At 40.9% G+C, this 26,236-nt stretch overlaps 1 protein-coding gene across 2 annotated transcripts in view; it reads left to right on the top strand.

Moving 5' to 3' along the window:
- UPF2 (UPF2 regulator of nonsense mediated mRNA decay) overlaps window positions 1–26,236 on the top strand; it is a 2,519,933-nt gene that overhangs the window by 883,174 nt on the left and 1,610,523 nt on the right. For both annotated transcript variants that reach the window (XM_044088310.1, XM_044088311.1), the window contains exon 12: window positions 25,184–25,369. In XM_044088310.1, the coding sequence (XP_043944245.1) occupies window positions 25,184–25,369 (186 nt within the window). The remainder of the gene's footprint in view (window positions 1–25,183; window positions 25,370–26,236) is intronic.

The raw sequence follows: 26,236 nt of genomic DNA, 5'->3' as shown, positions 1-26,236 counted from the left end.
AACAATTCTGTAAAAAGTTTTATAACCCCAGCAATCACAGACAACAATGACTGCTATGCAGAAGTTTACACAAATACCCTCTATAAACACTTAAGCAACTGTGTAGATTCTGCTGTACTTGACTGGATCAAAACCAGGTCCCCTTGAAAAAACAGGCCACCCTAGTGGATCTTAAGTGTAAACAGGTTGTATAACAGGAGGAAGAAACTGATGTCTAAGAACAGTATGGAACTGACTCAGTAGAGGAAGAATTCCCGCCACAGCTTGAACAAGCAAATCAGAAATCTTGTCAAGTCCTGTAAAGCTAATTATGAAATGAAAATAGTACCCCTAGCTAAGGATAATCCTAAGATATTCTAACTATGTCAGAAATCCAAAATGGAATTCCCAGTTATGTTCCAAACTGGTAGTGGATGGTACCACTCATAGTATATTAGAGGAAATTGCCAACTTGCTCACTGACAGATTTGGAGCAAACTTCACTCCCCTTGTCCCCAGCAGCCATACCCCAAAGCATACCTGACAGCAGTCCTCTGCCTAGTAAATATCTCTAGAAATCAGGTGATATCTGCACTCTCCAAGGCTGAAAACATGGCCTCAGTGGGACCAGATAACATCTCTGGTTATTTATTAAACAGTCCAAAACAGGATATTGTGGACCCACTTTGTGTTCTCTTTAACCATAGCCTGAGAACCAGCTTTGTTCCAGCAGACTGGAGAAAGCAACAATAATCCCCTTGCACAAAGAAGGGACATCAACCGACCCTGGGAACTATCGACCCATAAGTCTAATCAGCCTCATCTGCAAGACCATAGAAAGAGTCATCATGGACCTTATCAGCAAGGGCCTAGGCGACCTCAAAACTCTAGACATAACCCAGTTTGGCTTTGTTAAGGGTTTATAATGCTTGTTAAACCTAGTAGACTTCTTCAAGAAAGTCACCAAAGACCTGGATGAAGGTAAGACAGTGTGTACTGCCTATCTTGACCTAGCCAAAGCTTTTGACACAGTCTCCCACTCGGGTATCATTGAGAAGCTCTCCCAGCTGGAGATTAACCTTTCCATCACTAGATGGGTAGCTAATTGGCTCACCGACAGAACACATAGTGCCAAAGTTGGTGATTCCACCTCTACCACTATACCAGTTACTAGTGGTATACCACAAGGATCTGTGCTGGAACCTTTACTGATGAATTTATTTCTCAGACGTCCAGGTTAATTAGATGGTCTTTGGCTTCCAAGTTCGCTGATGATTGCAAACTTAGTGCAGTCATCAAGTCCTCCAACGATGGTAACATATTAAAGCAGGGGCTAACACAAACAACAGATTTGTGCCAAAGCCACCGACTAAAACTAAACACAAAAAAGAAAAGGATACCTCCACCAATAGCAAACACAAAAAACACTTCTCTTCCAAACAAAATTTGTAAAATATCCCCTATTTATTTAGGGCTTTCGTCTTTTGAAAAGACTTCATCAGAATGAATGATTCTTGTTTAACATACACACACACACACACACATAATATATATATATATATATATATATATATATATATCATACACAGACACATTTTATATATATATATATATATATATATATATATCATACACAGACACATTATATATATATATATATATATATATATATATATATATATATATATATATAGAAATAAAACCACAACAAAGAAATGACCATTGTATCACTTCCTGGGGCTCACAACACACTTTAAGAATTAAAAAAAAAATGCAATAATTCCACAAGATGAGCCATAAAAGCTATCTTTGTCTGTCCAGATAAAATTATAAATGAAGTACTAGAGAAAAAAGCATGAGTTTAAAACCTTGTTTTGAAATCAAGTGTTATGAAAGTGTTCAAAAAAGTTACTAAATATTTTAACATAAAATGAACATAGTACACTTGAATCACACTCCATGTAACATGAATGGATTTATAACCTTGTTGCTCTCATTTTAAGGACAGGGAACCAATAATAAATCATTGGGATCTGGTGGAGTACAAACAATCATAACTGCCACATTAATTCACGATATTCAAGTAAGGTACTCCCATGGCCCTCCTCTTGGGTTAATATCAACATGTTCCAGGATCCAAAATAAAAATCTATTTTGGAGACATGTGGCAGCATGCTTATAAAGGGCATTGTTTTCTACCTTTTTATTAACCTCCTACATATGTTCATGTACTGTGTTCATCAGGGCATGTTTGGTCTTTTCCATATAGTAGGAGAAACACACCTGGCAAAAAGCCAAGTATACAACTCTGTTAGTAGTACAATTAAATATCTACTTGCTCTGAAGTTTTCACCAGTATTAGGAAGGCACAGTTCCACTGTTTGCCATATTTACACATTGATGGCACTTAACACACTCTAATGTCCCCTGCAAACTATAGTCAGTAGATATTTTCACCATTGTCCAGGATATTCTTAGCATTGTAACCTCTTCTGTAGGTGTATAAATGGGTTTGGGAGAACATTTGTAGAGTGGTTGGCATTTTGGGAAGTAATTCACAGTATTGGGTTACTTCTTTCTGAAGTTTGACCATATCATTGTTGTATTTCATAATAAAAGACCTGTTGTAATTCATACCACCTGACCCTTTTGTCATTACTTCCTCTGGTATAGAACAACCAAACTTGCTTAACTCACTGCTGTTGGGTGTATAGTTCCCGAAAAGGGGAACAAATTTGGTACTCTAGCCATTTAACACCCCTCTTCTGTAATTGTAACTGTGTATTCAGTGTACTCTTATTCTAGAATAAGTTCCTGTATATATTCCAGTTCTTTTACAAGATATTCATGAACAGGTGTCATGAAGGCTGCTCTAACCATCCATCCCTTAACATTACTTTTCCTCTGGTTCTTGGGATGATCACTATTAAAATATAAATAGGAATTGAAGAAGTTTTCTTTTTTAAAAAGTCTAGATCTAAAACAACCATTTTCAAGGTCTTTAAGGAGGGTTATATCCAAATAATGAATCTCAGCATCCCCTATATTGCTAGTAAATTCCAAAAAAATCAGTGGTCGAATTAATAAACAATATAAATTTTTCCAGTTCATTTTTTTTTACTCTCCAGTTGAGAAATATATCATCTAGGAATCATAAATACAGATCAATTAATGGGGAATACTTGGAATTAAACACCCACTCTTGTTCCCAATTTAATAATACTATATTAGCAAAAATGGGGGGCACAAGCAGCCACCGTTGTAACACCACTCATTTGTTTATAGTATTTACCCCTCAAAATATATGAAATTGTTAGTTAAAACTAATTCCAAACTTTCAGTAACCAATCTTAAATCTTGAGTGTTAAAAATTCACACCCTATCAATATATTTTCACACCGTTGTAAACCCAGGGTATGGGGGATAACAGTGGAAAGTTGTTTAATATTAATAGTCAGAAATAAATGGTGGGACTATAGTATTCTTTGGTTACTTTTGCTAAAAATATCCCATGAATCAGCTAGCATGGGCTTACATGACTTTAAAGCCAATTTAAGTTTTCTGTCCACGAAAACTGTGAGGGGATAGGTTTTAGAACCTAGATCATCCACATTAGGTCATAGGGGGGATCCATGATACTCTTGTGTAGCTTTGCTATCCTAAAATGGCTGGAATAACTGGTTTTGAAGAGAAATTATGTAAAATGTTATTGATCAAACTCTGTGTAAGATTAGCCTCTAATACCATTTCAGTTTTCCTGTATGCCATCTGAATTTCATTCCAAATAAACTGTGACTAAGTGGCATCACTATTTAACAGTTCTAACATTTTGGCTGTGTACATCTTGTAATCCATAATTACCACCACCACCCCCCCTTATCTGGGTTCATGATACGAACATCCTTCTGGAACAGTTCGTTCAAGATTTTGTTGAGTGAGGATAGAAATTTTCCAGTTTTTCTTTTTAACATACTGTCTGGTTTCTTGTTCAACTAAAGATTCAGAATTAGCTAATATAGTGTGCAGTGGAGGATTGAAGGTACTTTTTGTAGTGAATCTAGTTCCCTTGGGGCAAATCACATTCTGTCCAAAAAATAACCTGTAGGTTAATCATCCTTAGAAATTAAAATCAATCAAAAATGCTTCTGTGGTAAGATGAGATGATGGTACAAAAGTAAACCCCTTGCTAAAGATGTAAAAATGGTTAGAATTAAGTTCCAGGCCACTCTAGTTAAAAACTTTTAGTTGACCTAGAGTGTATACCACCCCATCTATGGTAATGACCTCTCCTGCCAAGCCCGAATTGATTACCTTGGTAGTGTGATTTAATTTTGCTGCCTTCTTCCCCCTCTTCGAGCCTTCCTGTTGAAAAAGCTGTATTCATACCTAATTACCATTACTTTTTGTTAATTGGTGTTCGACCTGTCTTTCAACCGGTTGGATCTCCATAAAGGGGGAACTCTAAAGGGTCAGTCACATTATAGGGTGTTGCACTACTATTAAATTCACCACTGACATCAGCCTGTCTGTTCACAAGATTGACATTGTGAGTAACAGATTCTCCATGCCCTAAAGCACCAAAGCCAGTATATCTAGTACCTGAACCTTGAGCAACATTAACTTTTGGTGCCAGATGGGCTTTTCCTTGGAAGTAATCTTTCCTGTGTCTCTCACATTTATCAGTCTTTCTTTTTTTAATACTGGCTACTTTTTCATCAGTTTCTTTCAAAGTAGAGTAATTGTTTCTGTGCTTATTCACAGTAAATAGCAAGTCATTCTGTAAAATAGTATCTGAAGAAGTTTACTTCATTTGGTCTTCAACCTGTGGGTCTCGGATCCACATCGGATCTGACATGGATGCATTTTCCAGCTAAGGATCTAAGCTCCAGACTCCTCCCCTTACCCACAATGCCCCCTTGTCTCCCTTCAGATCTCGTTTGCCGCCATCGTAGTTACAAGTGTGGTTTCTGAGCTCCAGCTAGTAGGTCACATAAGTGAATAAAACGTCAGACTTTCTATGTTATTTCTTCCTTATATCTTTTCTTTCCTCCCCGCATCTGCGTCGGACAAAAAAAAAGCTTTCACTTCTCTTTCTCTTTCCCTATCTAGAGAGCCTGTGTGTGTGTGTGTGTGTGTGTGTGTGTGTGTGTGTGTGTGTGTGTGTGTGTGTGTGTTTGGGCCTGATATGGGGATGTCAGAAGCCCCTAAAGCAGGCTTTAGAAAATGCACAGAGTGTGGCCATAAGCTGTCTCTGGTGGATGGGCGCACACTATGCGTGGTTTGCCTAGGTGCAAACCACCTTAAGTCCCCCTGTCCTATTTGTGCTGGCTTCAACCCCAGGGCATTTAAGGACAGGTGCCACAAACTTATCCTAAACGGTTTACTCCCTTCTTCAGGGACTACAGTCCCTTCTTCCCCCACAGGGGTAGCAGCGGCTGCTGCATCTACTTCCTCTTCCCCAGCCTCAGGGACTCAAACTCCTGGCAAAAGGTTTGGGGAAGGGGATAAGTCTACGAAAGACTGGTCTCGCAAGTGGTCCACAGACCGCTTTTCGCAGGCGAATTCACCACCCGAAGTCAGGCCTCCAACTAGGCCTGGGTCTCCTCGGTTGCACTCACCCAGGTTTTTCTTCGAGTCTGAAGAGACTCGTAGCCGGTCCCCAGCTAGGTCTTCTCCCCACCAGCACTCCCAACCAGTTTCGGTGGCTTCCTCCTGCTCCACCCGGAGTCTCAGTGAAGCGGAGATGGACAAGATGATGCGGAGATTTATCTGCACTGAGATCCAGATGGGGGTCTTGCCGGCGCCCTCTCCCTCTGGAGGGGGCTCCTTGCAACCTTTTTTTCTGACCAGTAACTCCTTTTCCGATCTGACCGGTGGTTTTGGAGTTTTTGGATCTGAGGACCCTCGGGGTCGAGGAGTTGGCACTGACAATACCATGTACCTCGATGCTGGCTGTTGCCTTGAGCATTTTGGATCCGATGAGATCGAACTGAGCTCTCTGAGCCATAGCCTCTGTATCGGTTCCGGGGGGTGCCCTCTGCTCCGAGCGCTTCAGAGCGGAGCATTCCATTTGGCATCTCTGCTGTTGGAGGCTCTGCTCCAACTCCCCTGTTGGGTTAGTGCATCCCAGGAGATTCTTTTCCCCTCAGCATTTGACACGGTGGAGAGGGTTCTTGCGGTGTCAAAGCCTCTGACCATCTCGTCGTCGAACTCCATCCTGACCCCTTTGGCTCTGAGTGTGGTTCTGACCGTCTTGCCATCTCAGGTACAGCCCGTGGTCGCTATGAACCAGGAATTACCGGTGTTGGAACAACAAGAGGTTTGTGAGGCCTTCCCAGAGAGTCCCCTTGAGGAGGTGCCTTGCAAACATATGTGTAAGAGGAGACATTTGGATTCTCCTCCAGAGTCCCCCATAGAACAGACGGACTTGGATGAAGGGGAAGGTTCCCCAAGGTCACCCCTTGAGGATGTCTCCTTTGGAGACATCATGGAGCTCCTCTGCCAATGGGGGGTGATCAGCCCCAAAAAACGACTTCAGGCAAGTCCGTAATCCTGGAGGCATTCGGCTCGGGCCTATCTACCTCTTGGGTGTCCCCTCCTCCTGATCCACTTGTGGATCTGATAACATCTAGGGCATGGAAGGAGCCGGACACCGTAGAGACCATTCCAGAGTGCCCCGACAAAGTGTTGAGCCCCCATTGGACAGGGCGCATTGGAACAAGGGGTCCCCGGTAGATGCGATGATGGTGGCAGGCACCACCAAGAAGGAACTTGTGCAGGAGAGCTCCACAGTTCATCCCCCGATCGAGAATCAAGAGCGATGGACCATATTGTGAAGCGAGTATATGTTTCAGTAACCTTTTCGGTGAGGGCACTGAACTATATGGCACACGTCATTTGACTAGAGAGAAATCTAGTGAAGGAAATCACAGAGTTGACCCCAGAGTCCATGTTGGCAGAGGGCAAAAAGGCGTTCGCCTGAATAGCCACTCTCCAAATGGTTGCCAACATGTCCATGTGACTAAAACACTTGATATTTGAGCAAAACAATGAAGGGATAACAGTCAATATAGCAGCGTTCCGTGGCCAAGTAAGCTTCACTCAAGTAAGCTTCACTCAAAGACAAAATAATCCAGTGTAGCCCAAAGATAAAAGCCAAAACTTTAATTGTAGTAGACGTCGGTTAGCGCTTTCGCTAAGTAGCTTCTTCAGACCTCAGTACAGACAGCAAATGTGTAAAAACTTCTTAAATATAAAAGAAAAAAGGCGCCAAACCAAGTGCACCAATGAAAATACAGAACTCATTGTCTAAACTTGTTGTCATAGCAAGAGCTTGTGAATAGTCAACAGATGCACAACTGCCATAACTACAAACATTAATATGAAAGACACATAAAATAAATGGTAATAAAATAAAATAAAATAATAATCATAGCAGTAAAAATATATAATAACATATAATATGTTATGATATAATAATATATATATGCAAAACCTCAATATATGAAAAGTATATAACAGGCAAAAACTAAATATGCTGTTTATGACACCCCCTAGCTCATTTATGATATCTCAATCTTCTAAGCTTCAACAGCGGACGTAATGGGACTCTCCCATTAAGGCCTGGTGACATGTCAGCCCTGAACTTAATAATCCAAGAGGTCTCTCTGGCCTCGGTATAATTCTCAATGTCCCCCCTTCTGTATGTTCTAGAAATCTGTTCAAGTATTCTGAACTTGAAATAATGAGAAGCATATTCATGCACATGTTTAGCAAGTGCGTTGTGTAAATGACCCTTCCTAATATTGTACACATGTTCACGTATCCTGTCCCTCAGGCAACGGTTGGTTTTGCCAACATAAAACGCGGGACAGGATACACACGTAGCCAAATAGACGATGTCTTTGGACATACAATCACCATGTGTTCGTATAGTGTACTCTCCTAATCCCAAGGGATGTATAAACATGGGGTCTGTCAAGATGAAGGAACAGAAGTTGCACCTATTGCATGGAGCCATATAGGTTCCATGTCCTGTTGGTCGAGTGTATACCATCTTTGGATAGCATAAGATGTTTTTGAGGTTCTTTTTGTTACGATACACGAACCTTGGCCTATCACCACTAATCTCCTTGATTTTCGGATCCACCGATAGAATGTGCCAATCCTTAACAAAAATGTCTTTAATGTAACCTATGTCTTTTGTATAGTAAATAGGAAAAACAATTTGTTGACTCTGTACAGGCAAATTAACACTATCCTGTACTTCAGTGCTACTCACTGAATAGTAATTGTGAGCTCCACTTGAAAAATATGGCATAGCTCTCGTAGCTCTGAGACCCTCTATATCATCCATGCCTGTGCTAATATCTAAGGGGCTATAACTGCGTTCCCTCAATCTATTCTCAAGGTCCACTACCCCCCTACTGTATGCAGAAACATCAGGTGTGTATCTAGATGTACGCATCGCTTGTCCACGTACAATGTTCCTATATACAAAGCCAGGATGCATGCTATAAAAGAAGAACCAGGTCTATTTATCCCCACCACCTATAGCAGACATGTTGAAACGTTAAGAGATTTTAAGTTATTTATTAGGAATTTGTCATTAAAGGTACAGTTCAATGGGATGGATATTGTGCCAAGTCACACATATAGGAAACCCAGTACCTTTATACCATCAATACACCCTCTTGTAGCGGCCTATAGTAAACTGGTTGAGGACGACCTCTGTAAGTTACAAGGATGATATGGTCCACGCCACCAACATAAATTTAATTTAACACGTAAACAGAGAGAGGCTTTGAACACTTTGAGTAAGAACAGGAACATTACAATACGACCAGCTGACAAGGGTGGAGGGATAGTGATTTTTGATACGGATAGATACCATCAGGATATGAAGAACATGCTGGCAGATGATAAATTCTATATACCCATCACAGGATGTAGGGTAGATCATATTATACAAAGGGTGCAAATGGTACTTACAGATTTACTCAGGAATGAAGTTATAGATCAATCTCTGTTTGAGTACTTTTATGTTGCACATCCTCTATTACCGGTCATACAGGGTCTGCCTAAGGTCCATAAGGACCCTAGATTTCCACCCATGAGACCTATTGTGGCTGGCAGAGGGTGGTCCACTGAACCACTCTCAGTTTATGTTGAGGGCAGATTGAGACCTGTGGTGGAAGCCAATGGCTTTATACTTAAGGATACCAAACAATTTTTGTTAGATCTATACCAATTTGTCGGCACTTGTTCGTATGTGGGAGACATTATTTGGGTCACCATGGATGTCAATTCACTTTTCACAGTGATCCCAAACCAGAATGGTCTGGAAATGATTGGCACTTATTTGAGGAGATCAAGTCTCATGACAGGACCTGACGCAGACCTGGTTCTTCTTTTATTGGAGACAGTATTGGTTTCCAATGTATTTTGCTTCCAGGACAGTATATTCCTCCAACGGGATGTCGTAGCTATGGGCACTTCTTGTGCCAATAGCTACGCCAACCTAGTTATGGCTGAATGGGAGCACAGGGTCCTTTTTCAACATCCCATGTACCAGGAACATGTACCATTTTATAGGCGTTTTGTGGATGACCTTTTCCTGGTTTGGAAAGGTACACCAACACAGTTACAGTGTTTTTTCAGTGAGATCAATACAACTATAGACTTCTCGAGTTTCACCATTGATTGGTCCGATACACGCATCCCGTTCTTAGATGTTTATGTTGAGAAATTAACTGATGGGATGGTGAATACAGGCCTTTACCGTAAATCTTGTCACAGGAACACCCTTTTACATCGTCATAGCATGCATCCTGGCTTTGTATATAGGAACATTGTACGTGGACAAGCGATGCGTACATCTAGATACACACCTGATGTTTCTGCATACAGTAGGGGGGTAGTGGACCTTGAGAATAGATTGAGGGAACGCAGTTATAGCCCCTTAGATATTAGCACAGGCATGGATGATATAGAGGGTCTCAGAGCTACGAGAGCTATGCCATATTTTTCAAGTGGAGCTCACAATTACTATTCAGTGAGTAGCACTGAAGTACAGGATAGTGTTAATTTGCCTGTACAGAGTCAACAAATTGTTTTTCCTATTTACTATACAAAAGACATAGGTTACATTAAAGACATTTTTGTTAAGCATTGGCACATTCTATCGGTGGATCCGAAAATCAAGGAGATTAGTGGTGATAGGCCAAGGTTCGTGTATCGTAACAAAAAGAACCTCAAAAACATCTTATGCTATCCAAAGATGGTATACACTCGACCAACAGGACATGGAACCTATATGGCTCCATGCAATAGGTGCAACTTCTGTTCCTTCATCTTGACAGACCCCATGTTTATACATCCCTTGGGATTAGGAGAGTACACTATACGAACACATGGTGATTGTATGTCCAAAGACATCGTCTATTTGTTACGTGTGTATCCTGTCCCGCGTTTTATGTTGGCAAAACCAACCGTTGCCTGAGGGACAGGATACGTGAACATGTGTACAATATTAGGAAGGGTCATTTACACAACGCACTTGCTAAACATGTGCATGAATATGCTTCTCATTATTTCAAGTTCAGAATACTTGAACAGATTTCTAGAACATATAGAAGGGGGGACATTGAGAATTATACCGAGGCCAGAGAGACCTCTTGGATTATTAAGTTCAGGGCTGACATGTCACCAGGCCTTAATGGGAGAGTCCCATTACGTCCGCTGTTGAAGCTTAGAAGATTGAGATATCATAAATGAGCTAGGGGGTGTCATAAACAGCATATTTAGTTTTTGCCTGTTATATACTTTTCATATATTGAGGTTTTGCATATATATATTATTATATCATAACATATTATATGTTATTATATATTTTTACTGCTATGATTATTATTTTATTTTATTTTATTACCATTTATTTTATGTGTCTTTCATATTAATGTTTGTAGTTATGGCAGTTGTGCATCTGTTGACTATTCACAAACTCTTGCTATGACAACAAGTTTAGACAATGAGTTCTGTATTTTCATTGGTGCACTTGGTTTGGCGCCTTTTTTCTTTTATATTTAAGAAGTTTTTACACATTTGCTGTCTGTACTGAGGTCTGAAGAAGCTACTTAGCGAAAGCGCTAACCGACGTCTACTACAATTAACGTTTTGGCTTTTATCTTTGGGCTACGCTGGATTATTTTGTCTTTGAGTGAAGCTTACTTGAGTGAAGCTTACTTGGCCACGGAACGCTGCTATATTGACTGTTATCCCTTCATTGTTTTGCTCAAATATCAAGTGTTTTATTTAATATTTTTTGCCATTTTTTCTTTTTGAGCATTTACTCCGCACGGATTTTTATTCTTTGATTGATGTCCATGTGACTGCTCTCTCATGCCATGGAGGGAGCCGCAATGGTAGCTGGAACAGGCGTTGCCATCTGGCATCACGCCTGGCTCCTGTTGTGTCAATTTTCGGAGCTCTTCAAGGTGTCTTTTACCAACGCCCCTTATGATGGTTCTTCCCTCTTCAAGAAATCGATGAGAGACACTGGTCCAGAGCGAGAAGGATGGGAAGACACTGTCTGCCATCAGGATCCGCCTCTCATCTCCTCAAAGTTCCTTTTCCTGGAATCAACAAGGAACAAAGATGATGTAGTTCCAGAAGTCTCAGGCGTTTTCCCAGGATGCTGACGTTTCTCCATCCCCCAGAGGCAGAGGGGGTCATGGCAGATGCCACCCGAGAGGAGGAGGGGGTCCTAGGAATTTTGGGTACCTAACACTTTTCTCAGAGAAACTCGGGCAGCACTCTTTAGGGGTTGCCCGACTATTCATTTCTGGAGGCAGTCGCAGGTCACGTGTCGCTACACCCAAAGGCATGGGAGTCCATTACAACAGATAGCTGGATGTTGTGAATCATATTCAGAGGATATTTTGTTCTGTTCAAGGAGCATCCCCGTCCGAACAAGCTCCTCCCAGACATCCCACCCAGGCAGTGGGAGAAGCAGCGCTAGAAATAGGAAAGCTGCTGTAGAAATGAGTCATCCAACCAGTTCCCCCAGACCAGTCTGGATACAGCGTTTATTCCAGCTTATTTTTAGTGCCAAAAAAATCGGGGGACCTCAGATCAATTTTGGATCTGTCCACTTTGAACCTGTCAGTAATGAAGGCGAAATTCTAGATGGTCACTCTTCATTCTGTCCTGCTCTTTCTACAGGCCAAAGACCGGATGTGCTTGATTTATCACCAGGATGCGTAATGCAACATCAGAATGGACAGATAGGCACTCCCGGAGGTTTCTTTGCTTCTGGCTGGGACCCAGTCACTACCAGTTCCGAGCCCTTGCTTTTGGTTTCACCACAGCCCCCAGAGTGTTTACCAAGGTGATGGCGATTGTAGAGGCTCACCTGAGGCTCCAGGGTATTCGGGTCTTTCTGTACCTGGCCGATTGTCTCTTTGCTGCCCCTCCAGAGCATCTACTGTGCCAAGCCAGGGATTACTTCATTCAGTTAGCGAACAAACTGGGTGTTACCATCAGTCTGAACAAATCTTCTCTAGCTCTGGTTCAGATTCTGGATTTTATTGGGGTGCATTTGGACACTCTTCAAATGAGAGTTTCCCTCACCCCAGACAGGTTACACAGTCTAAGATTACACGTGTTACAAATTCTTTACGCTCAAGTATCTACAGCCAAAGCAGTTCTAAGGGCATTGGGCTCCATGGTGGGTATGATCATTCTCCTGCCGATGCTCACCTTCATATGAGAGTTCTTCAATGGACACTTGAGGTCCATTGGTCCCTCTTAGACCTTCCTCTATCCTTTCCAGTGAGAATCTCAAGTATGCAAGGACTCCCTTCGGTGGTGGATTCAATCCCTGGACCTCCTCAAGGGATGCTCCTTTCACCCTGCCTTTCCCAAAACCACAGTGACCACGGATGCCTCCCAGCTTGTGGGGGGGGGGCACTGCTCAGGAAGGGTAGTCCTAGGCATGTGGTTCCCCTCCGAGACCAATTTGCATATCAGCGTTCTAGAGAAGAGGGCGGTCCTTCTTGAATTGCAGGCACTTCATGCTCATCTTCCTCTAGGGATGATTGCTGTTCAGACAGACAATATGTCAGTAGTCTGGTACATCAACAAACAAGGAGGAACCAGATCTTATATTCCCTGTCAAGAAGCCATGCGAGTGTGAGAATGGGCGATGTCCACCATCCACTTTCTGATAGCAACTCACTTTTTTGGGGCAGTCCAACATAATAGCAAACAGGCTCAGCAGATCTAACCTGATGCCTTACGAGTGGTCTCTGAATCCTTCAGTAGCAGAACAGATCTTTCTAAAGTGGGGTCGGCCTTGCTGCGATCTCCTCGCATCTCCTTCCAATGGGAAATGCAGTGAGTTTTTCTCTCTGAAACCCCCCCCCCCCCCGGAGGGGGAAGCCTCCAGAGATGCACTGGTTCATGCTTGGCCTCCCAGTCTCCTCTATGCTTATCCACCGCTTCCTCTTGTGTCGAAGTTTCTTCAGAAAGCTCGAAGGCTGGGGAGCACTGTTATCCTCATTGCCCCATTCTGGCCTCACCAGGTTTGGTTCCCCTCACTATGGTCTCATCTAGTTGTTCCTCCATGGATGTTGGATCCAGTTCCGGATCTTCTTTCTCATCCCTCAGGGAGCCCTCACCCAGATCTGGACAGTCTGAAGCTCACGGCTTCGCTGCTCCGGTTCCCATGATTATCAGGACTCCCGGATTGTCATCCCCTGTAAAGTCCATTTTGGTAGTGACTCACAAATTCTCCATCAGAAAGGTGCATCAATGTAAATGGAGACGTTTCTCCATATGTGCCACTCAGCGGGCTTTGGACCCTTTCACAGCACCTCTTTTGGCAGTCCTAGATTTTCTGGCAAGCATCTTTCATCAGGGTGTTAGTTCCTTTACAGTTAAGTGCAACTGGCAGCTATTTCTAATTTCCATGTGGGGGTGAATATGTCCTCCTTGGCTTCTTCCAAACTTTGTAAGACCTTTCTTAAAGGTGCTTTTCTTCTTAGACCTCCAGTTAAGGACACTACACCGCCGTGGGATCTTACCTTAGTGTTACAGGCATTGGTTTCTGTACCCTTCAGACCTGCAGCTTCAGTTGATTTGCAGTTTTTAACCTGGAAAACTGCTTTCTTGGTGGCCATTGTCTCGGCCAAAAGAGTGCCAGAGCTTCAGGCTCTTTCTGTTAAGGTGCCTTACATGATCTTTCACAAAGACAGAGTGTTGCTGCGCACTAATCCATCTTTCCTTCCTAAGGTGGCCTCAAAAGCCAATATTAATCAGACTATCGATTTACCAGTTTTTTTCTCTTAACTTCCAGAACAAAGAGGAATACAAGCTGCATCTGCTTGGTGTCCATAGACAATTGAGATTTTATTTACACAGGACGAACCCTTTTTATAAATCTGATCAGCTGTTCGTGTCTTATGCTAAACCCTTCTTAGGCAAGCCAGTTTCCAAGGTAGCAATTGTTCGCTGGATTTCTCTATGCATTGCTTGAGCCTATCCTGTGAAAGGTAGGTCTCTGTCAGGACAAGTGAAGGCACATTCCACCCGATCTATGGCTACGTCATCTGCCTTCTGGGCTAGGGTGTCTCTGGACGATATCTGCTTGGCAGCCACATGGTCCTCATCTCATACCTTTATTTCACATTACAAGCTGGACATTATGTCTAGGAACAGAGCATCCTTTGGCTCTGCGGTGCTTCGGAACATCCTTCTATGAGGGCCACCCAGACGTTTTTGGTAGCTGGGGACTCTGTCCCACAGGTTGAAGACCAAATGGTTAACTACTTCAGATAAAGAAGTTATGTATTCACCATAATGTTCCGTCTGAAATAGTACTTCATTTGTCTTCATCCTCCAACCCCCCCTTCCCCCTGACCATATCATTGGTGCAGTCTGCATTTAGTTTTGCATATATTATGTGACCCTTGGCTCATTCTAAGCCTGGGAGTGTCATGGAGATTCTTTGTTATGATAAGATGATATTGGGTCAGGTGTCTGATGCCTCTTAGGCAGCAAACTCGATCTGAAGGGAGAAGGGAGGCAAGGGGGCATTATGGGTAAGGGGAGGAGTCTGGAGCTCGAATCCATAGCTGGAAAATGGCCGTGTCCAATCCGATGTGGATCCGAGACCCACAGGTTGAAGACAAATGAAGTTCAGCTACTCAGATGGAATGTTATGGTGACTACATAACTTATTTATTTCATCATATAAAAACTCTATAAACATTTTTCATTATTTCTAATAATAAGCTTCATAATATTGAGTTCATGGTTGTTAGTTCTTTGTGAAAATCAGAGCCAGGCTTGACATTGTTCGGATATTTCCATACTCTGAGACTCCTAGGGACTTTTTTAGCAATACCGTCTCTCATAAAACATTGTCTAAAACCAAAGTTCTGTAGTTTAGCACTTCAGTCTTTATATAGTGTACCTCTGTTAGTGTCCTTTACATGAGCCACATGTAACTCAAATTCATTTAACCAGGCCTTGAAGTCCATGTTCGCATTTGCTAATATAGTATTATTAAATTGGGAACAAGAGTGGGTGTTTAATTCTAAGTATTCCCCATTAATTGTTTTGTATTTATGCTTCTTAGATGATATCTTTCTCATCTGGGGAGGAACCAGAAACAAATCGGATAAGTTTATGTTACTTATTAATTTGACCACTGATTTTCTGGAATTTACTAGCAATGCAGGGGATGCAGAGATTCACTATTTGGATGTAACCCTCCTTAAAGACCTTGATAATGGTTGTTTTAAATCTAGACTTTATAGAAAAGAAAACTTCTCCAATTCCTATTTATATTTTTATAGTGATCATACCATGCACCAGAAGAAAAATATTAAAGGACAGATGGTTAGAGCAGCCCACATGACATCTGTTTATGAAGGTCTTGTAAAAGAATTGGAATATATAGAGGAACTTTTCCTAGAACAAGGGTACCCTGAGCACATAGTAAAAAAAATTCAGAACTGAGGTGTTAAGTGGTTGGGATATTAAATTTGTTCCTCTTTTGGGAACCATGCACCCAACAGCAATGAGTCAAGCCAGTTTGGTTATTCTCTATCAGAGGAAGTAACAACCAAAGGGTCATGTGGAATGAATTACATTAGATCTTTTATTATGAAGTACAACAATGATGTGGTCAAACTCCAGAAAGTAGTAACCCAATACTGGGAATTACATTTCAAAATGCCAAACAGTCTACCAGTGTTCCCCCAACCCCCTTATACACCTCTAGAAGAGGTTACAATGTTAAGAATATTCTGGAAAAAGAGACAGAGGAAAACGTCTACCGACAACCATAGTTAGAAGATGACTTTAGAGTGTGGTATGTGCCATCAAGCTGTATATATGGCAAACAGTGGCACATTGCTCCTTCCTAATATTGGTAAAACCTTCAGAGCAAGTACATACTTTAATTGTATCAGTGAGATAGTTGTATACTTAACTTTTTGCCAGGTATGTTTCTCCGATTATGTGGGGAAGTCAGAACCCGTCCTGAAGAATAGAGTATATGAGCATATGTATGAGGTTAACAAAAAGGTTCATGTGTGTTTACTAGGCTAATGGCCACAAGAGTCTTTTTAAGTCTAGCCATGCATCCCAAATCTCTGAAAAGTTCTAATACCCTTGATAAGTGTAAGCAGGGGCCTGGGACATGCACCATTTACAGGCTGCCTATGTCCATTAGAGACATAAGTGCCAAACTAGGGAATAATGTCCTGTTATCCATCCACTTGTCCAAGTTACAGTTGAATTGGGCTAGGGAGGAACTCTGATCACATGGGTTCCAGAGACAGGGTAGTCTCTGGGATACATATCTGTCTCTCCAACAGGTCCTGTTTGTATCAAAGGCAAGGTTTAAGTCTTTAGAACAAGTAATTCTGGTGCTGTTTATTTTGTGGATATGCAGGAGGTCCATCAGTGTAGGGTCGGACAATACCTTGGATGCCAGGTACAGATCTCCCCTTAGCCTGTAGGAGACAGAATACTGGGATAGGGCCTTGAGGTGATATGCATAGAGCATGTTACTTAATGTCTTGTATTGTTTTAGTGAGGAACATCTGTGGACATTCCAGTTGTTGGATATGTCTGGTTAGTTACATAGCAAAAGGGGGCATTGTTCTCAGTGATAGGTCTGATGAATGCCGAATACAGTGGACAAATTACTTTCTTGGACCTAGATGCCTTACCCTTTTGTTTAAGTTGTGCAAAATAGAATGATTTTCTCACTACTGCAGACACACGATTGATTGTCAGAGGCTAGATTACTGTCTGTGTGTTTTCCCAAGTCCCTGACTACTGTGTCAACTCTTAGGGTGTGTTGTCAATATGTTAGTTACCAGGGGTGGAAGACTTCCCGAAGGATACTTTTATGCATTTCTTGGCATTTAGTTTTAGTCCATGGCTCTGACATCAGTTTGTCTGTGTCAGCCCTTCCTGGCGAACATTTGTCAGTTTGGGATTCAATGACAGCTCCTAATTTACAATCATCTGCAAATTTAGTCAGCCATAGGCCATTGACATTGACATTGTCCTTGACTTCAGAGAGGTGAATGACAAAAAGGAGCTGTCCTGTGACCGATACGTGAGAGACTTTGCTTGTGACTGGCCTCTATGTAGAGATGGCCTCCCCAATTCTATCTTCCTGGGTCCTGTCTGAGCCAACTGGCTATCAACATGGTGACATAAGGGTTTGTACCTAACTTCTTGACTTTGTCAACAATGCTGGAGGTGGGCTATTATGTCAAATGCCTTGACGAGGTCAAGGGAGGCAGTGTGAACCATTTTGGTCTATTCCATTGCTTTGGTGACCTTCTCAAAGAAGTTCACCAGGTTGAGTATGCATGACCTGCCCTTGACGAAACCAAATTGGGTTGGTTCCAGTTTCTGGAGGTTTACTATGTCATTACTGATCATTCCCGTGATAATTCTTTTAATGGCTTTGCTTATGAGACTAGTGAGACTTATGGGTCTATAGTTTCCAGGGTCTGTAGATGGCCGACTTTTGTGCAGAGGAGTGACTGTTGCTGTTTTCCATTCATGAGGCTCAAAGTCTGTTTGGAGGCTAGAGTTAAATAGCAGTTCCAGAGGGCCTGATAGGTTGGTGTTTCATGCTGTTTAGAAGGCATCCTGAGATATTGATTGGCCTATTGATGCAGTGTTCTTGGCTTTAAAGAGAGCATTAAGGGCCTATTCAGTAGTGATAGGAGGGGGAGTTATATTTGTTGGAATTTCCTGAGGGAAGGTTGAGGGGAAGAGAGGGATAAAGTTGGAGCTGAATTTGCCGGCCAGTAGGTTTGCTGTATCTTTTGTCTCAGTATAGGTGGTTTCATGTACAGTGAGCTCTGCACACAATTGTGTATTGCCTTTGAGGTTGAAACATAGCTAAAAATGCATTGTGGTTTTCCTTGGCCTGGGAGGCCAAGTTTACCTCAAATTTGGCTTTGGTCGACTTGAGTTGTTTAGTTTGATGAGACTGCTTTTATCCTGCTGGATGTTGCATCTCCTGATTTGCCATGATTTTCGTCTTTCTGTTATACAGCCTATTGATTTTGTGATTTCACCAGGGTGGTTTGTTTTTTGAGATAGTTATGTACTTCCTGATGGGTACAGCTGCCTCTATACGGCTATTAACATGCTTTCATATAGGGTTTCTGTGAACAGTTCTGCATAGGCAGCAGTGTTCTTAGGGTTTATGGGGGATTGAAATTTTGCTAGGTTACCAGTTAATTGCGAGACGTTAGCCTTAGATTAGTTCCTGAATATCCCAGAGTTAGCTGGGATTCCAGATTTTATTTTTACTTCAAAAGAGACCATTATGCCCTTTAAAGGCATGCTTTCACATGTCCCCAAAATATTTTTATTTCGAGTCCTTTAACAGGTTGATATTAACCCAAGAGGAGGGTCGTGGAAGACCTTACTTGAATATTCTGAATTAATGTGGCAGTTAGGGTTAAATGCTTGTACTCTACCAGGTCTCAATTATCAGATATCCTTGGTTCTGGTCCTTAAAATGAGAGCAACAAGGTTATAAGTCCATTCATGTTAGGTGGAGTGATTGTGTGCTGTCTTCATTTTATGTCAAAATGTGTAATAAAAATGTTTTCATATTTTTTTGAACACTTTCATAGTCGTAATATTTTGAGTAGTAGGTTTTAAAATACTTGCTTTCAAATCAAGGTTTTAAACACATGCTTTTGTTCTTCAGTACTTTGTTCATTTATACTTTTGCTATATCTGATTAGGCAAAGATAGTTTTGATGGGTCATCTTATTGAATTATTGTACTGGCTTTTTAAGTTCTTTAATGTGCTGTGAGCCCCAGGAAGTGATGCAATGGTCTTTTCCTGGTTGTGGTTATATATATCTGTGTATATGTGTGTGTTAAACAAGAGTCATTCATTCTGTTGAGGTCTTTTCAAAAAACAATAGCGCTAAATAAATAGATATTTTACAAATTCTGTTTGGAGGAGTGGTGTTTTTTTCAGTGTGCCATTGGTGGAGGCATTCTTTAGGGTCATTTGTTTATTTCCACCTCTAACAATTTGTTTTGTGGTAAATGCAAAAAAGTGCATAATTATACCCTTTGGCAAAGTGGAATTCCCCGCTAATTACACTATTGACAACACCAACTAAGTCCAAACCCAGTGGTGCAAGATTTGGGATCACAGGTTGACAGCATCTGAACTTTGACCACCAAGTTTCCACAGTGGTAAGGAAAAATTTCTGTGTTGTGCATCTCATAAGTAAGGGCATCACACCCAGGTCTAAGGATGTTGTAACTCCAGTGTACTCGACCCTTTTCAGACATTAAATGGCGTACAATACTCCCTTTTGCTTGTATCTCACCAGACACCTGTTGCAGCTGGAGAGACCTCAGAGAATTCTCACCAAGAAAATAAAGGGACTCCAAACCATGACTTACATTGATAGGCTGAAACCCTGTCACTGTACACTGTATTACATAGGCTGCTGAGAGGTGGCTTGTGCCTAACCTACAGGGCAGTCTCCGACCCTGCCCTAATGGAAATGCTGCACATCTGCAAGTCAAATGGCACAAGAGTCGCTCGCTGTAGGGATCTTAACCTAGCCTGTGACATAAACAGAACATGCTGGAGAGACAGATATATCTCCCAGAGATTGACGCTCCTCTGGAATAAACTGACAGTCCACGTGAAGCAGAGCTCCTCTGACCATTTTCGAGCGCAACCTAGACTTATGGATGAGAGACTGCAAATTTACCCTGGGGGGTAGCACCCATGTCCTTCAAGGACAGGGGCAGTCGGTGTTGATTATAGACTCGCTCTGGAAATGACTCCCGTCTAACCAGGTACAATTGGGGCAACTTGGGATTAACATGACTAGGCTTGTAAGCGCTCCAGGGCCATTAGCCTAGTGACCTCATATGAACCTATGGAAGGATTTCCATTTCCTGAGGGAATAGTAGGGTTTATAATCAAGAAGCTATGGAAAGGGTTGGAGGCAAGAATTAAGATAGGACGATTCCTCTCAAAGCTGTGTTTGAACAGAGGAGCCAGGCAGGGATGTCCTCTTTCCTTCCTTTTTTTTTTTTTTTTTTTTTTTTTATTTGCTTTATATTTCAAGACATTGGTAAAGAAAAAACTCACAAACTGAAGGATGTAACTAGTATGATAATCAGGCAAAGCTAGCTTTATTTGCAGACGATGATATTTTGTACTTGATAAATCCAGAAAATTCATTTTGGTATTGTGACATTTGGATATCCCACCGGACTGCCACAAAATAATGTGACATCCAGGTAATACCCCACTGGACTGCCAACAATATATGATGTCCCTTACTATCCTGGGTCAGTAACTAAGGAGCTTCAATCCTCACTACTAATGCCAGTGTGAGACCGTCATTTCAACAGGACTAATATTTCAAATTTACCCCTTAGAGCCCAACAGGAACACACACAATATAACCTGGGACTGTATACTTCTGTCCACCCTTAATGTCACTGCTTAATACACATTTCAGAGAGATGTGTCCCAGTTTAAGACATCTGATACACTCGCACTTAAACCTCACATATCCAGGCACTTCTGGGAAAGCCTGACACAGATTTCCAGCTGTGCCCCTTCCCCAAAATAATACGGTAACACACTGCCACCAGCCAGAGAGCCTTCATGCCCTTTTAAATTGGTGTCCATATATGAAAATTAGATATTAAAACAAATGCTAGCAAATGACCTAAAGCAGCCAGGCTTTTGGAGTGGCCCAGGAAGTTAGCAAAGCAGGTATAAGAACTATCAAGTCACTAAAGAAAACACTGATTGACCACCCACAATGTAAGTTAATAAAAATATTTAATAATGAGCAAAATGATTAAAAATATAAAACCATAATTTCTAATAAACAAACCGAACTCAATCACCAAGAAAATGAAATCTATACTGAAGGATAGAAATCCAAAATTTAGAAAAAACTCTCACTGATTAGTAATAATTTTCCTCACTACAGAACACTGTCCCTGATCTAAACTAAATTACTACAACAGAGCAAAGGCAGGCTTGCAGTTCTTGGTGAGTCCTTTTGGGGGTATCCATTGCACAGTACAACTGTGAACAACTGACAGGTGCAACTGGGTGTTGGCTAACAAAAACTGACTTTTAACTGTCTTCAGCAGGCTCTTTTATAGAATAGCTTAACTGTCACGACTGTTCCAATTTAATTTTCATTTCATATTTTGAAAATTAACCAACAGCTGTTTCCCAAAGATTGATCCTGTCTTTCAGCCTCTGACAGTAACACATATCAACAGTCAACAGTCTGATGACATCATCTACAGATCAACTGATTCCAAGACAGTCTGCAGTTAGAATCTTCTTCACAAATATGTGCACTTAGAAATGTAAAAAAAAAAACACTGTTCAAGTCTTTGAAACATTTTGTACAGATTAAATTGACATGTAAGAACTTAACTTACAATATCATAGCTAGTCATCCTATCATGTATTACACAGTTTAATCAGAAATTATGTACAAAAACTTTAGCCAGACATGCTAGCACAGATGACTGTGTCTGATTTCTTCACAGGTATTTCGGAATGTTTTGAGATGGAATCAAGTCGTTTTGATATATTAAATTAATGACAATAAAACAAAGGCTGTAGCGGTAAACTGTGTACCCAGACACAATTTGGTTAAATTCCCAATTGTAAGAGGGCATGATAGAATGAAGTATTTAGGTGAATGGATTAAAAATGATTTTGTTATCACAGCTAAGTATTTTTTGAAGAAGCAAAACAAAAAGGTAATACAAAAACTGGGAAGTGGAAGCTTTTCATTATGGCTATGGATTGTAAGATGCAAGCAGTGAATTTTTTTTAGTCCCTTTAGTTTTATATGCTGGGCTTCCATACTTTTATCAACCCAAGGTAAAAAGTTGTAGATGATGATAGAGTTGAAAGAATCTGTTTGGGGGGAAGAATGCAAGAGTTAAGTGGGAAAAGTTGATCCTCCCCATAGAATAAAGGTGGTTTAGTATTGTTTGATGTGAATAAATACTTTAGAGCTACACAGTTAAGGCTCATTTATAACCATCTGTATACATTACATATATAAAGTGATGATGAAATGGGATACGTTGGGGAAATAAGGGGAGAGTAAGATTGTGGATGCAGATCCCCAAGGAAAATAGCAACAGCCATATAAAATATTATAATCATAAAGTTGCAGAAAATATTCTAAGAACTAAGCCTACCTGGAAGTAAAGATGGGAGATTTTCCAATGGGGATGATTGCAAGTAGAGGTATAGAAAATTAGGCAAGAGGGAGCTGGAATTTACTGCAGAAAATTGACAGAGAAACCAACATATTGGGAGCAAATAACTGGTGAGTGAACTGTAATAGAGTGGGATAAGGCCAAGCAGAATTTTGGACTGCAGTATAGTGACTGCCTTTATTACAAGGGATTGATAGCAGAGTATAGACAATGAGAAAGGGTAAGGAAGTACTAACTGAAAGGCCAGCTTTGGTAGTTTTAGTAGATACTAAAACGGAAGCTGCTGCTGTTAGAAAAAGGAATGATTGTAGGGCATGTAAATATTGCATGATAGCTATAAAAATCAGAGGAGGTTAGAAAAAATTAGGAAGAGACTGGAAAGGCATTTTTCAAAGGAACAATGAGAGGACATCTGTAATGCTAACAAGAATGTAGCACAGTACATAAGGTATAGGACTTTTGACTGGAAGTGTTTTCATAGGTATTCTTTTACTTCAAACAGACTTTGAGAGTTTTGCCTCTGTTAGCAGAGTCTGGCTGCTGGCACAGAGGATTAAGGCTGTGAGCTGTAATTCCTATGGTACAGATTTGATTTCCTCAGCCCTTATTTGCCTAATGTGTGACTTTGAGCAAGTCACCTAACCAGACTTTGCTCCTAGGTCATCCATTAAAAGGGACTGTCTTCAGTTGACGTGTCTGATTAATAGATGGGTGGTGGTGGTATTAAGTTCTGACAACTTGATGGAAATAGAGAGGTAACTGGGAATGTTTTTTGGGATTTTTAACAACTTGGTAGATTAAAAAAAAATCCTTATAGAGTACTATCAGAAATGTTGAGTGAGCAAATGGCTTTAACTAAGAAATGATTATTTCGAATAGGGAAACAGGATCGGGAATAACTTGTGTGTAGTTAAGGCCTTACCAAGTTGAATACCACTGGCTGCCAAAAAACAATTATTAGAAAATGGAAATAAGAATCTAAACCAACTGTAATTGAAGTACTGAATATTGTAAACGCATTTAAAGCACTAGAGGTGGAATCTTTAGAAAATGGAAGGCGCAAATTATGTAGAAATCATTTATGGAAACCATAAATGTGGAATTATGTTCAGAAGGAGGATGTTGAGTAATTTATGAAATTCTGGAGTGAATAGTAATTGTTAGAAAGAAAACACCTGTAATGTATAATTTATGAATATGAACGATTGTAATATGGTTTGTTTTCTTTTCTATTAATGTATGTGTGCCTTTGTCTTAAGTGATAATTTAGTAAATTTATTTGAAGAAAATAAGAAAATAAAGACTTAATCTGTTTTGTGGATGTCTGTAGCTTGTGATTTTTTGTAGCTATTAAAAGCATGACAGCAGACTAGTCAATGTTTTAAACAGTGAGGGTTCACTGAATACATAACCTAAGTAGTTCATGATTCTGTTTTTTGTTGTTTTGTTTAAAATCCCATGCTGGTCTGTTTAGACTGCTGAAATATGAGGAAGACACAAGTTAGCAGTTATCATATTTGAAGATGTTGTCGGTAGAAGGGGTTATGGTCCTACTTACTTTTTTCTGCGCTGCCTCCACAGGATAGGAATGGCTTTACAGATGAAAATTAAAATGTTGGTTTTCCAGCAAATTTAAAAAGACTGATCTTCACTCCCCCCGCTGCATTTGAGAAGGATTTGAATTAAAGACCTTGGGAATTTTAAACTACCAGTCATGCAGGTGAATGGGGTTGCAGTGCCATGAACAGTTTTGCTTTTCTCTTACCATATGATTATCTAATTATTTCTGTTGACATGGTTACGTATTTTGGTGCTTTATTTTTAATTTTTATGGCCATAATATAAAAAAAGAACAGTGGCACAATGGTTATCTTATCATTGCTGCCTCAGTGCTTGCTAATGCTAATTCAGTTCTTGGCCTGAGTGCCTTCTGAGTGGAGTCTGCACATCTTCCCTGTATCTGTATGGGTTTTTCAGTAGGTGCTCGTGTTTCCTCTCTGTGTGACAGAAACCTGCAGTAAGTGAATGGACAGTCATCTGAATTGTCAGCAAGTAGGTGTGCAATAGGCTAGTACTTCAGCCAAGGCAAGATTGTGTGCCTTCAGTCCACTGAGTACCGAGATAGGGTCTTGCAGGTAATTGGAGTGAATGATTGCTAGGGGAAACAAAAATGCTCTGCCACATGTATGAGATGGCAGGAGTATTTGTATTGTTTGTCCCACAGTTGATGTATAACTCCCCCCCCCCCCCCACCCACGAATTATGCATTCCTTTGCAAAGGATGGCTAAGTTTTTTCAAGCTTTTAGAAATACTGATATGACTGCATGTGTGCCTAAACTATATTGATCATTTGGAGTGCCTGTAGTACTGCAATAATGCATGTTTATTGTTTTTCTGTAGGAGCAGATGATGCGTAAGAAGCAAGCAATGCATTTAGATGCCCGCTATGTGACTATGGTTGAAAATGCATACTATTATTGCAACCCACCTCCAGCTGAAAAGGCTGTCCGAAAGAAACGACCTCCACTGCAGGAATATATTCGCAAACTTTTGTATAAGGACCTGTCCAAAGTTACAACAGAAAAGGTAATTTCTGTTTGATCACATTGGTCTTCTAAATGAAACCTATTCACATTTTTGCATGATTCCTGGGGTTATTAGTGGGTATGCGGATTCAGTAGTTGCTAAGGACATCTTTGTAATGGATATTCTTAATCGTTTTGCCTGTTCACTGGCCTGCTTGAGTTGTGAAAAAAATATGGCATGACTCTGAGCTTTGGTTAATGCACAGGATTTGGCAAAAGATGGCGTGACAGTGGAGATACTCTTGCCTCATGGAGGACAGATTGGAACTGGACCTTCTGTACTCTGGGCACCAGGTGGAATCATCCGCAAAAAGCATCTTCTTTTGCTAAGAATTGACCATCTGTGCTTTTTGAGTGGTTGATAGGCTGTTAGTCTAGCTTGTCCAGTCATCCTCAAATGATTGTGAATTATAGGTTGACCTTTGCTTACACGAGGTATAGTCCATAAGATTAGAAGTTCTGTTTAGAATACACAGTACATTTACATTTGGCTCGTATCAGAGATTTGTCTGGCAGGACTTGAGGTGACTTTAATTACCTTAATTTTCAGAGTTTATACAGATTCTGTTTACTACTTGTCCTGGTATGTATGGTCCTGACCTTTGTCCAGCATGGATGTTTGACTTACCTGGAAGTCTTGTGTCCCTTCATCTTCAAAACTGTCTAGTCCAGTGTAAGAATGGTTGTTTTTCTGTCTGCTGTGAAGAAGGCTGTGATGATAACTGAACCTCAGGAATTCTGCCTTTATTCAGAAACTCTGGTTAGTTACTAACCTAATTCTAATATTTTTTTTCAATGAAATAGCTGTTGAATAAATACCCCTTAGTGGTTCTTGATTCTTATGGACTCTAGGATCCATTTTAGTCTA

This window comes from Protopterus annectens, chromosome 11.part0 (genome assembly GCF_019279795.1).
Source record: "Protopterus annectens isolate FY-2018-M chromosome 11.part0, PAN1.0, whole genome shotgun sequence".
NCBI lineage: Eukaryota > Metazoa > Chordata > Ceratodontiformes > Protopteridae > Protopterus > Protopterus annectens.
Note: the sequence above shows the minus strand (reverse complement) of the source record. Positions and strands in the feature narration are given on the sequence as shown.